At 41.7% G+C, this 12,295-nt stretch overlaps 2 protein-coding genes across 3 annotated transcripts in view; both read right to left on the reverse strand.

The window, feature by feature from the left end:
* The window catches only part of LOC109431749 (G protein-activated inward rectifier potassium channel 3), a 69,358-nt gene extending 66,845 nt beyond the window's left edge, over positions 1-2,513 (reverse strand). Inside the window, exon 1 of the mRNA XM_062861026.1 lies at positions 2,000-2,513. Coding sequence (XP_062717010.1) covers positions 2,000-2,196 — 197 coding nt within the window. The 5' untranslated portion in view covers positions 2,197-2,513. The remainder of the gene's footprint in view (positions 1-1,999) is intronic.
* The window catches only part of LOC109401449 (G protein-activated inward rectifier potassium channel 3), a 496,540-nt gene continuing 486,549 nt past the window's right edge, over positions 2,305-12,295 (reverse strand). For both annotated transcript variants that reach the window (XM_062861023.1, XM_062861024.1), the window contains one exon: positions 2,305-2,680. Coding sequence is in view for 1 of the 2 variants with exons in the window: in XM_062861024.1 (XP_062717008.1) it covers positions 2,583-2,680 (98 nt within the window). In the remaining variant the exon portion in view is untranslated. The remainder of the gene's footprint in view (positions 2,681-12,295) is intronic.

Raw genomic sequence — 12,295 nt, forward strand, 5'->3', positions numbered from 1 at the left:
GGGGATGGCTCATCATGCGGTAAATACACAGAACAATAGACGTATTTCCTGTTGAGGTTTCCAACAGATACATCTATTGTGATAGCACATACATCTCTGGTGGTTAGTTCAGAGATGAGTGTAGCAACTATTGCGTTGTTGACAAGCACACAGGCTCGAGGCATGACACGCGAGTTTGCCATTTCATGTTTACTGAAAGTGGCAAACACCGGGTTCACAAGGTTTCCTAGATAGAAATTTCCCTTACGAAAGTAAGGTTCTTGTACCAAGGCCACTTGGGCTGTACCATTTTGCATAAGTCTGCAAAGATCGTTGCTGTTCTTTTATGCTGAAGATTGATCTGAGCTATCCTAACCGTAGCCACTACCCAAACTAGGCCAGATTAAACTCTTCGCAACAACAGCACAACAAAGAACAGCAGCAACAAAACCAGATCGGTATCGATCGGAAAACGCCAAAGGCGAGGGTACACAGAATACACTGTGTAAATCGCATAATGCGAAACCATATAGGTGAAAATTTAAACTAATTAACAACATTCTCATAATCCCGCCCTTATTTAGCCTCAAGTGAGACTAAAGAAGGGCAGCTGATTTTCTCGGAGAAACACAAGGTCCACTGCACCATTGCTCCGGTTAGCGCAGTAAGGGCAACATACTGTGGAGGGCGCCCTGGTACTCCACAGGCTCCGTTTGCGGTTAGGTTTTTATTAGACCCTCCCCCTAGCCATTCATTCCTAGGCACGGTAAGCATGAAGCCGCATCACACCATGAATTAGGGGTCACCTGTTGGTGGATTCTTACCATCGGAACAGGCGGTCCGTAGTGTTATTCTTAGCCAATTGAGACAATCGCTACCGACACTACACAGAGCTATCTAGGCTGATCGAGAAAAGAAGTTAATATTGATGATCAACTTCGTAGGGCTCGAACAGCCGGCAATAAGATGTTAAAGTGAAGCCGAGATGCATACATTTTACATGCGTCTAAATGGAGGCATACACGCATATGGCCACCACTGTATCATCTTATACAACATCTTATACGATTACTGGTTGTCTGGGGGTTGTCTAGGACAGAACTAACACTCTTTTGTTCGCGGTAAAACTATCCGGATGGCGTAGCACCGGCCAATCCGTGAGCGGAATCGCAAAGAAAAAAAAAGCTGACGAACGCGGAGCAAATGTGACGAGGAGATCAAAACACGTCTGCACACGGCAAAGCCTACTGCGCTTTTTGTAGCAATCTCTAAAAAATATGTTCCAAAAGCATCCCTAAAAAACTTTCAATTGGCGGTAAAATTCGAAACTAAATGATCGATCATCTGGAAGTGCTCAGAGCCCTGAATAACTTTGCCGTACCGCCCATCTTGTTCCAATTTCGTGCTTTGTTTCAAGTTGTACCGGAAATAACTATGTACACTACACCCTAAATATTTTCTGCTGAACTTTTCCGAGCTGAAAGTTTCAGCATATATTTACTGAAATTCAGCAAAGTTTGCTGATTTGTTCAGTTAAACCTACTGATAGCTAGCAACGTTTTGCTGGAATTCAGCAAATTTTGCGAAAGTTCAGCAAAAAAAAAGCTCGGCAAATTTTGTTGGTGTGCAGCGCCATATGGCGGTGACGTTCAGAACTGAAGTACTCGTAGTCAAAACAATTTTGCCGACGATCTTACTAAGATTCCCCTAATCAATCCAACCAATATTTTTTTTCGATCGTCAGTTCTACTAAACAACGATAATCTCAGCCATGCATACCGCACAACGCGTGTCCATTTCAAATGCAACTACACCCTACCTTATTTAATCACAAATCCCACTCTATTCAAACCAATCCCGATCGGCGTAGGCTGGCCAAATCCAGTCCCCACCGGGTTGCTGCTTGTTTGTTTATTTTCGTTCATTGTTCAGTAATCATAGCAAGCGCTCCAATCGCTCATCCCAGTAAGTCATGCCTTATTGGCGTGGTCCCTCCCTCCCCATCTATTCTATAACTTACCGAACACTTTCCTGCCGACTGAAGCAACTGCCTTGGGTGGAAATCCGCGCCAAACTCGGAACTATGGTTAGTGGCAGGTTGCCGATTACGCTATCCAGCGAGTCCGGTTCCTCTTCGATCACACCCGGACGCATGAAAATCCTCGTGAGGGGTTTCTTCTCTTCGGCGTAGGACGCCGCCAGTTGGCGGTCGGACATTTTTCTTTCGGAAGAATCGGCACACACCCGTTGTTTCTTATGGGGAGATTCACTTTATTTTGCTTGGTATTGCTTTTGCTATTTATTCACTGTTTTTCTTCTTTTAGATGAAGTATATCCTACTTGGTAAAACTCTTCACTTATGGCATAATCGATGAATTTGATTCATCTTCTGAATAGCTTCTTCTGTCTCACTTTGTGTTCTTCGTTACGTACGTAAAAACTGATATGACAATAGTGTAACAAAATTCTAAAAAAGGAAAATTACACAATAAAACACTTACGACCTACACTGAGCTAGCTCGAATGGAAAGACCTGCGATTTCGAAAACGTGGTGTGTTTCACCTCTAATCACGCACTGTGCAGCAGTAGTATAGTACCTAACCTACAGTTCATCAACGAGTTCCGCTTGGCAGATCGGTAGCTGTTCTTGTTCTAGTGTGGCGACCGAGGTGGAACTCTCATCGGTATCATCGGTTAACCCTGCGCGGACCGGGACCGGACGGGACCGAGAGCAGAGACACGGAAAGAAAGAAATTAATTAAATTCAATTAGTGGGTGGAGTGACGGATGGGGTTCATCTCGTTCGGGCACATTTTGACACTGAACTTCACACACGCACGCACCAACACACGCACAGTAAGCCACGGTAATGAGTGTTACATAGAAAGCGCAAAGCAGGCTGGGAGTTTTGTTAGGTGGCCGTTTCCGTAGGTTAGGAATGTTAGTAGCCTACTGGGATTCGATTACGACTTCGACAATTCTCTTCGGAGTAGGTCCCAACAGAGATTCAATGTTTGATCAGCGCGCACCGGTCAACCGCGACGGAACGACTAATTTAGAGTCCGATCGAGACTCTACCAGCCCGGGAATGGCTGACTGGCTGGGCAGCACACGCAGAACACTCGAATGCGACTCAATTCTCTAATTCGCGTGTGTGGCGTGGCAGAATAGCGTGATATACGTCCAGTTGAGCTGGGGTTAGATCTACCCGACTCCCCCGTAATAAAGATGCTGCAGCTGACCCGGCGCGCGCACCGACCGGGTTGATCTACAACCATGTATAACAACAACGACAACGACAGGATTTCATTGTGTATGATTTAATTGAATAACAATGCCCAGCCGCGAACTGTGACACAGTTCATTGTCAGCCAGCACTGCAGAGCTGATCTAGTTTTGAGCTGTGATTTTGATGATGACCGGTGGCAGTGGAGACTCGGTCAACGAGAGAGTAGTGGGGGTCATTAGGTCTAGTTCAAGTCGAGCGTGGACGAGGGTCGGGGGTCGAGGGGTCTCGGTGGCGACGAGCAGTCTAGAGATATGTACGCTTGTTTTGTATACATGTATTGAGAACCCGTTTAAGAGTAATTTGAGCATATTCTGATACGGTTTAGGCGAAGAGATACTTGCCTTAGCGATCAGGCTAAGGCATGGGTGGCCTGTGCTGTACATAGTAGCCGTCTCCATTCCACCCGGTCCATGGCTGTTTGTCTCTAGTTCCGCACACTGCGTAGGGTCTGCAGATCGTCCTCCACTTGGTCGACCCATCTAGCTCGCTGCGCTCCACGTCTTCTTGTACCGGTCGGATGACTCTCGAGAACCATTTTAGTCGGGGTGCTCCGACATCCTGATGACGTGACCCGTCCATCGTAGCATCCTGATTTTCGCGGTATGGACGATGGTTGGTTCTTTCAGCAGCTGATGCAGCTCGTGGTTCATTCGCCTTCTCGAAGTCCCGTCTTCCATCTGCACTCCGCCGTAGAAGATACGCAACACCCTCCCTTCAAAAATTTCAAAGGCGCGTTTGTCCTCTGTTCGTAGGGTCCATGCTTCGTACCCATAGAGGACTATTGATATAATCAGCGTTATGTAGATAGTTAACTTCGTGTTACGATGAACTTTATTCGATCGTAGAGTTCTGCAGAGTCCAAAGTAAGCACGATTTCCTGCCACAATGCGCCCCTGAATTTCTCTGCTGGTGTCGTTGTCGGCGGTCACCAGTGAGTCCAAGTACACGAATTCTTCAACCGTCTCTATTCGAAATTCGATATAAATTGGGGGTGGCGGGCGTGATGATTCCTCTTGAAGCGCTTTGCCATCATGTACTTTGTCTTCGACACATTAATGACTAATCCGATTCGCCTGGCTTCCCTCTTTAGTCGGATGTACGTTTCCGCCATCGTCTCTAATTTACGAGCTATAATATCAATATCATCAGCGGAACCAAGCAGCTGAACGGACTTCGTGAAAGTTCCACTCGTGTTTATCTCCGCTATCCTAATTACACCCTCTAAAGCAATGTTGAACAGGAAGCACGAAAGACCATCACCTTGCCGTGACCCTCTGCGAGATTCGAAGGGACTCGAGAGTGTCCCTGGTACTCGAACTACGCACATCACTCGATCCATCGTCGCCTTGATCAACCGTATCAGTTTGTCCGGGAATCCGTATTCGTGCATAATCTGCCATAGCTGTTCTCGATCGATTGTATCATACGCCGATTTGAAATCGATGAACAAGTGATGTGTGGGCACGTTGTATTCGCGGCATTTCTGCAACACCTGGCGGATGGCGAACATCTGGTCCGTTCTAGCGCGTTCACCCATAAATCCAGCCTGATATTGCCCCACGAACTCTCTTGCAATTGGTGATAGACGGCGGCATAAAATTTGAGAGAGTATCTTGTAGGCAGCGCTCAGTAGTAGTGGTAGTTCCCGCAATCCAACTTGTCGCCCTTTTTGTAGATGGGACACACGATACCTTCCATCCATTCCTCCGGTAATACTTCCTCCTCCCAAATCTTGGTAATTAATGACCCAGTGTAGTGCCTTCACCAGTGCTTCTTCACCGTATTTTAGTAACTCGCTTGGTAGTTGATCTGCTCCAGTGGCTTTGTTGTTTTTCAACCGGCTAACTCAATCTCTTGGAGGTTGGGGGCTGGAAATCTTTCGTCCTGCGCACGTACTCGTAGAAATCTGTTACCACGCCACCTTCGATACTAGCAACGTCGTTATACAGAGAGATGCCAAAATGGATTAGAGGGTTTGAGAGAAAAATACTGTAGCAATTAGTTGTAAAGGGTCAGTCGCTATTTATTATGTCACTATCAAACTTCACTTATCTTTTTTCTTGAGTTTGAGAGAAATTTTGTAAATCTTGAGATTTTTTCCAGGAATTGCTCCAGGAGTTCTTCATTGAAATCATCAGCTAATGCCTCCAAGAGTTCTATCAGGAATACACTAAGGTCTTTTTTTTTCACGGGGGATACGTACCGTGTAAAATAACCGTGCTAATTCGGGAACCTGTGTAAAAAAAACTATGCAAAATATTGAAAATGTCCTCACCTCCAGATATCCGAGTTTTGTTTTAAAGAGTTCAAGTGGAAAGAAAGGAGGTAGCGTTGCAAGGGTTGTTGGTTCTAGGGCAGGGCTGGTAGCAAGAACTGATAGTCAAAATAGTTATTTTAGTGACCAAAATCTTTGAAATAGTGACCAAATAGTGACTTTCAGATAGCAAAAAAGTGGCTAAATAGTGACTTTTGGCACAAAAATATGCATAGTGAGGAAACATTGTAGAACGAATTTGATTCAGAAATCCCTGGAGTACCGCATAATGAATATGTTCAAGAAAAACTTTCATTTTCCATTCCTAAAATTGTACAAAGCTGCATGTATCTACAATTTTATAGAATATATTGTGCAGAACTAGATGAGCATGGCATGAAAATTCTGTCAAGAAAATATAAATAAATTAAGAAAATCTTGGAGAACTTGTTGGATGTTTTCTGTCATGAATTTCACCTTGATGGAAACTTAGATAGACAAATGCTTAAACATGTGCGAATGAATTTGAATAAGAATTTTTCAAATATGATTTCTGCAGTTTTGCTTCTGCCTTTGTCAAGATCAGACGAACGCAAATCGGCACCAACATTTCAAAAGGGCGTAACTGCTTTTCGAAATAGTGCCTTCTCTCAAAGCTGTGGATCGTATGTTAAATCTTTTGGACAATCTATAAGCACTAAAATAAAGCTAAAATCCCCCTCTTTCTGATAGTGGGGATGGATTTCATGGGAAATATGAAATACGATCCACAGCTTCAAAAAAAGGCACTGTTTTGAAATGCAGTTACGCCCTTTTGAAATGTAGGTGCCGAAATGTGCTCTTGCACCGCGGCGATTTTGATTCCACTAGCTTGTATTGTGTAGGTAGTCATACTGTGGCTCGGTTGCTCGCTAGCGTGTATTGTTTGCAACGAAACTCGGAACTGAATCCAACTGCGGAATGGATGATATTGTGAACACTGTTCAGTTCAGATTTCCAGTGGGTAATCCGCGACCCACATGGACGGAGATCGCAAGTTTTGTAAAACAACTGGACACCGATCTGCAAACTATGGAAACCGCATATCGAACGGCGCATGATCGTTCGATCTTCATAAAGTTCACCTCGCTCGAGGCCATGAGGGAGTCGATGAAGAACAACACGGAACCAAGAGTGTTTCAATACAGCAGCGGAAAAACGGTAGCGGTGCGGATGGTATAGGCGGGTAGCAACGTACAATATATACGTTTGTTTGACCTGCCACCGGAATTGACGGACGAAACAATATCGCTCGCGCTCGGGGAGTATGGAAAGGTGAAACAAATGGTGCGGGAAAAATTTTCTGCTCACCTCGGCCTACCCCATATGTACACCGGCGTGAGAGGTATATATATGGACGTTGAAAAAGATATCCCTTCGGAAATCACCATCAGAGGTCGTAAAGGACGAATCTATCACGACGGACGTCAAGATACGTGCTTTTTATGCAAAGCGGTAGGTCATAAGAAGGATTCATGTCCCCAACGTCAACCAAGGAGCTACGTGGAAATGAAAAAGCAGCAAAAATCACAGCCTGCATCTTACGCTGCAGCTGTTTCCGGACAAGTGGTGTCAGCGGCGGAGCAGGTATCGAACGTTTTGTCGGAGGAGGATATCATTGAAGTACTGGAGGAGGATATTGTCGAGCAGGAAACGGATATGTCGGAAGTGGAAGAGCTAAGAGACGAATCGAAGAGCGCCGATCAAGAAAAGGAAAAACGGAGACAAGAAGGCATTGCAACGTTACACGAAGTGGCCAAAGCGATCACCGAAGCAGTGAGCAAGCAACAAGCAACTCAATGGCGGGCTCAATTTGCGACATCGGGATCAAAAGAACATTCTCGACCGAAGAAGTTATGCGCCAGAAAAACTTTTTATTAGCCCTGGTGTTGTTAATTTTAGAAATTATAATTTCATTAGACTGTTGGCTCCGTAAAGTTTTTCAGTAAACATTTGAGCCTTAAAAAATAAACAAATTGGAAAAAAAAATATGATTTCTTGAATATTTTTGCAAAAATTCTCCCTAAATAAAAAAAAATGAATAACAGAAAGTAATTAAGTAATTTTGATGAAATACTTGAAATGTTTCTCTACGTACCCCCTTGGAAATTTTCAGAAGAATTACAAGAAGAAAACAACGGTTTTTTTGAATAGCCTATGAAAATGTAATAGAACTCTTAATTTCTTCAAAATGTCCCATATTTACTAATTTATTTGAATTGTCTCATAGTTTCTGGTTAGATTTTCATAATATGTAGTTACAGGCATTCTGGGAGAAGTTGTTAATTTTATTTGGGGACTTAAAATAATGACCAAGCCCCTAAATAGCGACATTCTATTAGGCCTGCACTCTCACCGACGCACCATGGGGCGGCCCCATACAAAATATGTTTGCGTTAGTTTATAAAACTCTCCAAACTTTTTGGAACTCATTCCTCCAATATATATATATATATACATAAAAGTTGTTTCTATACACACGTACGGTGATTGGATTCCATTTATGTTGTTTTTTAGGCATATGTTTTGAAGATATCAATAACAGTTTTGCTACATTTAGTTCTACATATAATCTGGATCGTCCCAAAACTCCATGAAATGTAGGTGCAGTTGTAGATCCGAATGACTCTTCTATACGCCCCAGACCAATGACCCTTCTAACAAGTAAATGGAGTATTATATTGAACTGTATACATGGTACAGATCTTACAAGATCTCCATGGAATATAAGCCTTTGTGTCCAGTCCGCAAAACAATCAGTGCTTGTGCAGGTCTGTGAAGGTCCGTAATGTCCGTAAGGGCCTGTCCATAAACTACGTAGACTCTAAGGGGGGTACGGGGGGGGTCTGACCAAAGTCTACGCTCCATACAAATTTCGAAAATTTTGTATGAACGAAAGTCTACGAGGGGGGAGGGGGGGTCTGAGATGGCCGAAGAAAAGTCTACGTAGTTTATGGACAGCGCCTAATGTAATAATGTCCGCGAAGGAATTTAGAGGTTCGCAAAGCGCTGTAATGGTCTTTAAAGATTACTTAAGGCCGTGCATGGTTCGCTCTCATTATTTGAGATGTTGTAAACATTTAAATATACAATTTTAACACAACAATTTCAACACTATGAAATTACAAGGGCATTGCTTACTTTTGGGCGTTTATCTGTATATGAAGATGGCTGTTCCAGTTTACAAAATAGATTCCAATTCGTAAAAAACACGCTTCCCCAAGAAATCTAGTACATACCAGATTTAGATTCTGCAATGATTGATCTACCGAGAAAAGCGGTCATGACGACCAAATGTTTCCTCAGAGGTATTTAATGGCTAATATGGTAATTTTATATTGGAATATTTCAATCATCGCCGACAACTTGATTGAAATTGAAGGATAGGAGCAAGTAGTAGCCAATTTTCTTTCAATGTCTCCCATGGATCCTAAAGAAAGACATAAAAGTAGTTGCGAAGCGATTTTTTTTGCATGGAACGGTTTGTATAGGGAAAATTTGACTTGTTTAATGTGGCATCATTTGATGGTTTAACATTTTTGAATATTTTTCAATCCGTATTTTATCAATTTCCCAAAAAAGTTGAAAAAAGTGACTTTTTAGGTGAAAATAGTGACTTTAGTGACCTGACCTTGAAAAAAGAGACTTTTTAGTGACCGACCCAAAAAAAGTGACTAAGTCACTAAAAAGTGACTTACTACCAGCCCTGTTCTAGGGGTTAGTGTGGTGGAAAGGGGCAAGGGATGGTTATGGGGAGAAGAGTGCATACTGGTTCCAAGGAAGATTTCAGAGGATATTTTGGGGTGTTAAGTACTGTTTAGGGACCAAGGGAACTGTCACGAAGAGCTCAAGAGAATATAATGCCTTGTTTAGGTGGGGCATAAGACTGAGGGATGTTTCAGGAAAGTTCCAACAGATCTACACGGAGAAAAAAATAAAGTAAAGTCAGTCATATTGCGGTCCCAAACAAGCATATTTGTGCACTGACTTTTATATAATCCAATTGCGAGATTGTATTGCGCATAATAGAATAGGTCGAAGAATAATAGAAGCTTGAATTAAGCAGAATTAATGATTTTTAATGAAACTCAACGTACATATGTACAGATGGAAATATTATTAGTAAAATTGCGAAAAAATCCACAGCTCAGGTGAGATTTGAACTCACGACCCTTATACGCTAGACAAGTGCTTTTCCAACTAAGCTACCGAGCCAATTAATGACACGGCATTTTGGTTGGTACAAGGTAATTCCAATCTCATCGATCATGCTTCATCTTTCCCTTAAATTTCACCGCAAATATATCCATCTCTTATGTACACATGCATGAAGAGCGATGCGATTTATTTACTGTTGAAACTGTTTGCCTAACTTTCAGGCGTCTCTTCATCACCGACTGTGGTGAGGAAGAACAATTGAAACCTGGTAGGCGACCAACGTGTCGTTCGCACTCTTTCATATACGACAGATTACTACAGAAGAGGTAGAAGCTCGAATATGACTTAAGGGCAAAGTCTTCGGTATACCAATCCGTGTGGTCAATTAATGATTTTTAATGAAACTCAACGTACAGAGCAGAATTGATGATCTCTTTAGAACAAGAAGTATGGTTGATTCAATCATAATATGCTTACATCAACAATATTTATGGTTGATGATTTGACAGTTCACTTATTGTCATGGTAGATTCAAGCATGTTTATGTTTAACTTGACCCTTAACTTGAGGCTTGAACTTACTATACCGGATGATTGATTTAAGGTGCTTCAAGCATACATAGAAAATCGCTGTTGTTTCATTCAAAAAATGATGAAATTCTTCAAATTTTTGCATAAACGCTTCCATAATAGTAGTATGTGTGTGCAATTTGTTCTAAGAAGTCTATTTAATGAAAGCTTACGCTCACTTCAACAACAGGTAGCAGGAAAATAGGAAAATCTTGTTGAAAGAATGACTTCGTCAAAAAGGCCCTTTCACCGTTGCAAAGACCACTTTTCTCACTTTTTCTTATCGAAATATGCTCCTCAGAGGATGAAGCAAGCCATTTCTTGAGATGAAAGTAAATTTTCTTCTAGTTGTGCTTGGATCCGATAGGTATTTGAAAACAAATTGGGGCAAAACTTGAATTCATTTTGGGAATGAAAAATTAAAATTCGATGTAAACGATTAACTTTAACTTTATCTCACCATCTCACCTACCGTTTCTACAATGCAGGCGTTTCCTAATTCACATAATAAAATATACATATTGCACTAAAATTCCATATTAGGGAAACGTTTACACAATTAGCACAACCTTGGAGAACATCGTTGTCGATACTTTCAATGGGGCACGTTCGGTGTAGTACTAGATTTGTAGTAATGAGCTGAATTTTAGTATGGTGAGAAGGTCAGTTCTCTGTTTCTGCAATGAAATGGTGCAAAACGCGTGGGTATTATGATTCCTTGCCTAATTTGATGCTGTTTGAGCAAAACTTTGGATAACTTTGTTGTTTATGTTGCAAGAAATGGAGAAAATAACAACACTGTTGCCCAAAGTTTTGCTCAAACAGCATCAAATTAAGCAAGGAATCATAATACCCACGCTTTTTGCACCATTTCATTGCAGAAACAGAGAACTGACCTTCTCACCATACTAAAATTCAGCTCATTACTACAAATCTAGTACTTCACCGATCTGTCCTATTGACGCCGCCATGATGAATCCTTGTGGCTGAGTAGATAGCATCCAAAGTAATGGCATATATGCTTGGTTTAATTGTATTATGGTTGGTATTCAAAACTGTTGATTCAAACAAAAGTTATGCTTACTATAATCATCAAATCGTTGTGAAACAACCATTTGAAATAATTATGCCAAGAATATCATCAATGCTTGGGCGAACTATCAAAAAAGTTATATCAATCAGACGATATTTCTGCCCGTTTACATACGTCATTAGGTTGTTTCCACATTATTTGTGCGGTGCAAAATCTGACAGGTCCATGGAGCATAGTTCTTCAGAGACTTAATTTCCGAAGATGTTCTAGGTCATCAAAAAACTCCCGTGAGTCAAGGTGTAACATGAGCATTCTGCACATGTTGCCGAAACCGTCTATTCACATATCGTGGGAAGCCTTGCTAGTTCCCATGCCATAAATTATTCTGATTCGACACAAAATGTGTCGCGATCATATTGCATTTATTCAAAGGCATAATCGATGTATTGTCGTCAACCGACTTCGCTAGAATTGCCCTCTCCGCATTTCTCTCTTCTTTAACCAAATTCTCTCACACTCACACCAATCACAATTGGTGATCGTTCATATAATAATTATGTAAAACTCCAAGCACCTCCAGTAGGAAAATCTGTAGAAGTTTAAGAAAAAATGAATACAAGGCAGAGTGATTTCAACCTTCAACGTAATTGGTTCAATTGTGCTTGCGAGATATCACGGTCCACTAATTACTACTTTTACAAAGGTATGAAGATCTACAAGCGAAATCAATGAATTGTGGTTACATTGCTGATGCAGTGTAACGTCCTGCAGGTCCATGAAGCATAGATCTGTAGAGAAATGATTTTCAAAAACGTCTTCAAGAACTTCCACGAGTAAAGGCCTGAAGATCTACAAACGTAATCAATGGTTTCTTGATACATCACTGTTACATTGTGACGTCCTACAGATCCATGGAGCTTTAGTCTGTGACGAACAAATTTTCAAAGATGTACTAGGTCCCCTAAGAACTTTC

This window comes from Aedes albopictus, chromosome 3, assembly GCF_035046485.1.
Source record: "Aedes albopictus strain Foshan chromosome 3, AalbF5, whole genome shotgun sequence".
Classification (NCBI taxonomy): domain Eukaryota; kingdom Metazoa; phylum Arthropoda; class Insecta; order Diptera; family Culicidae; genus Aedes; species Aedes albopictus.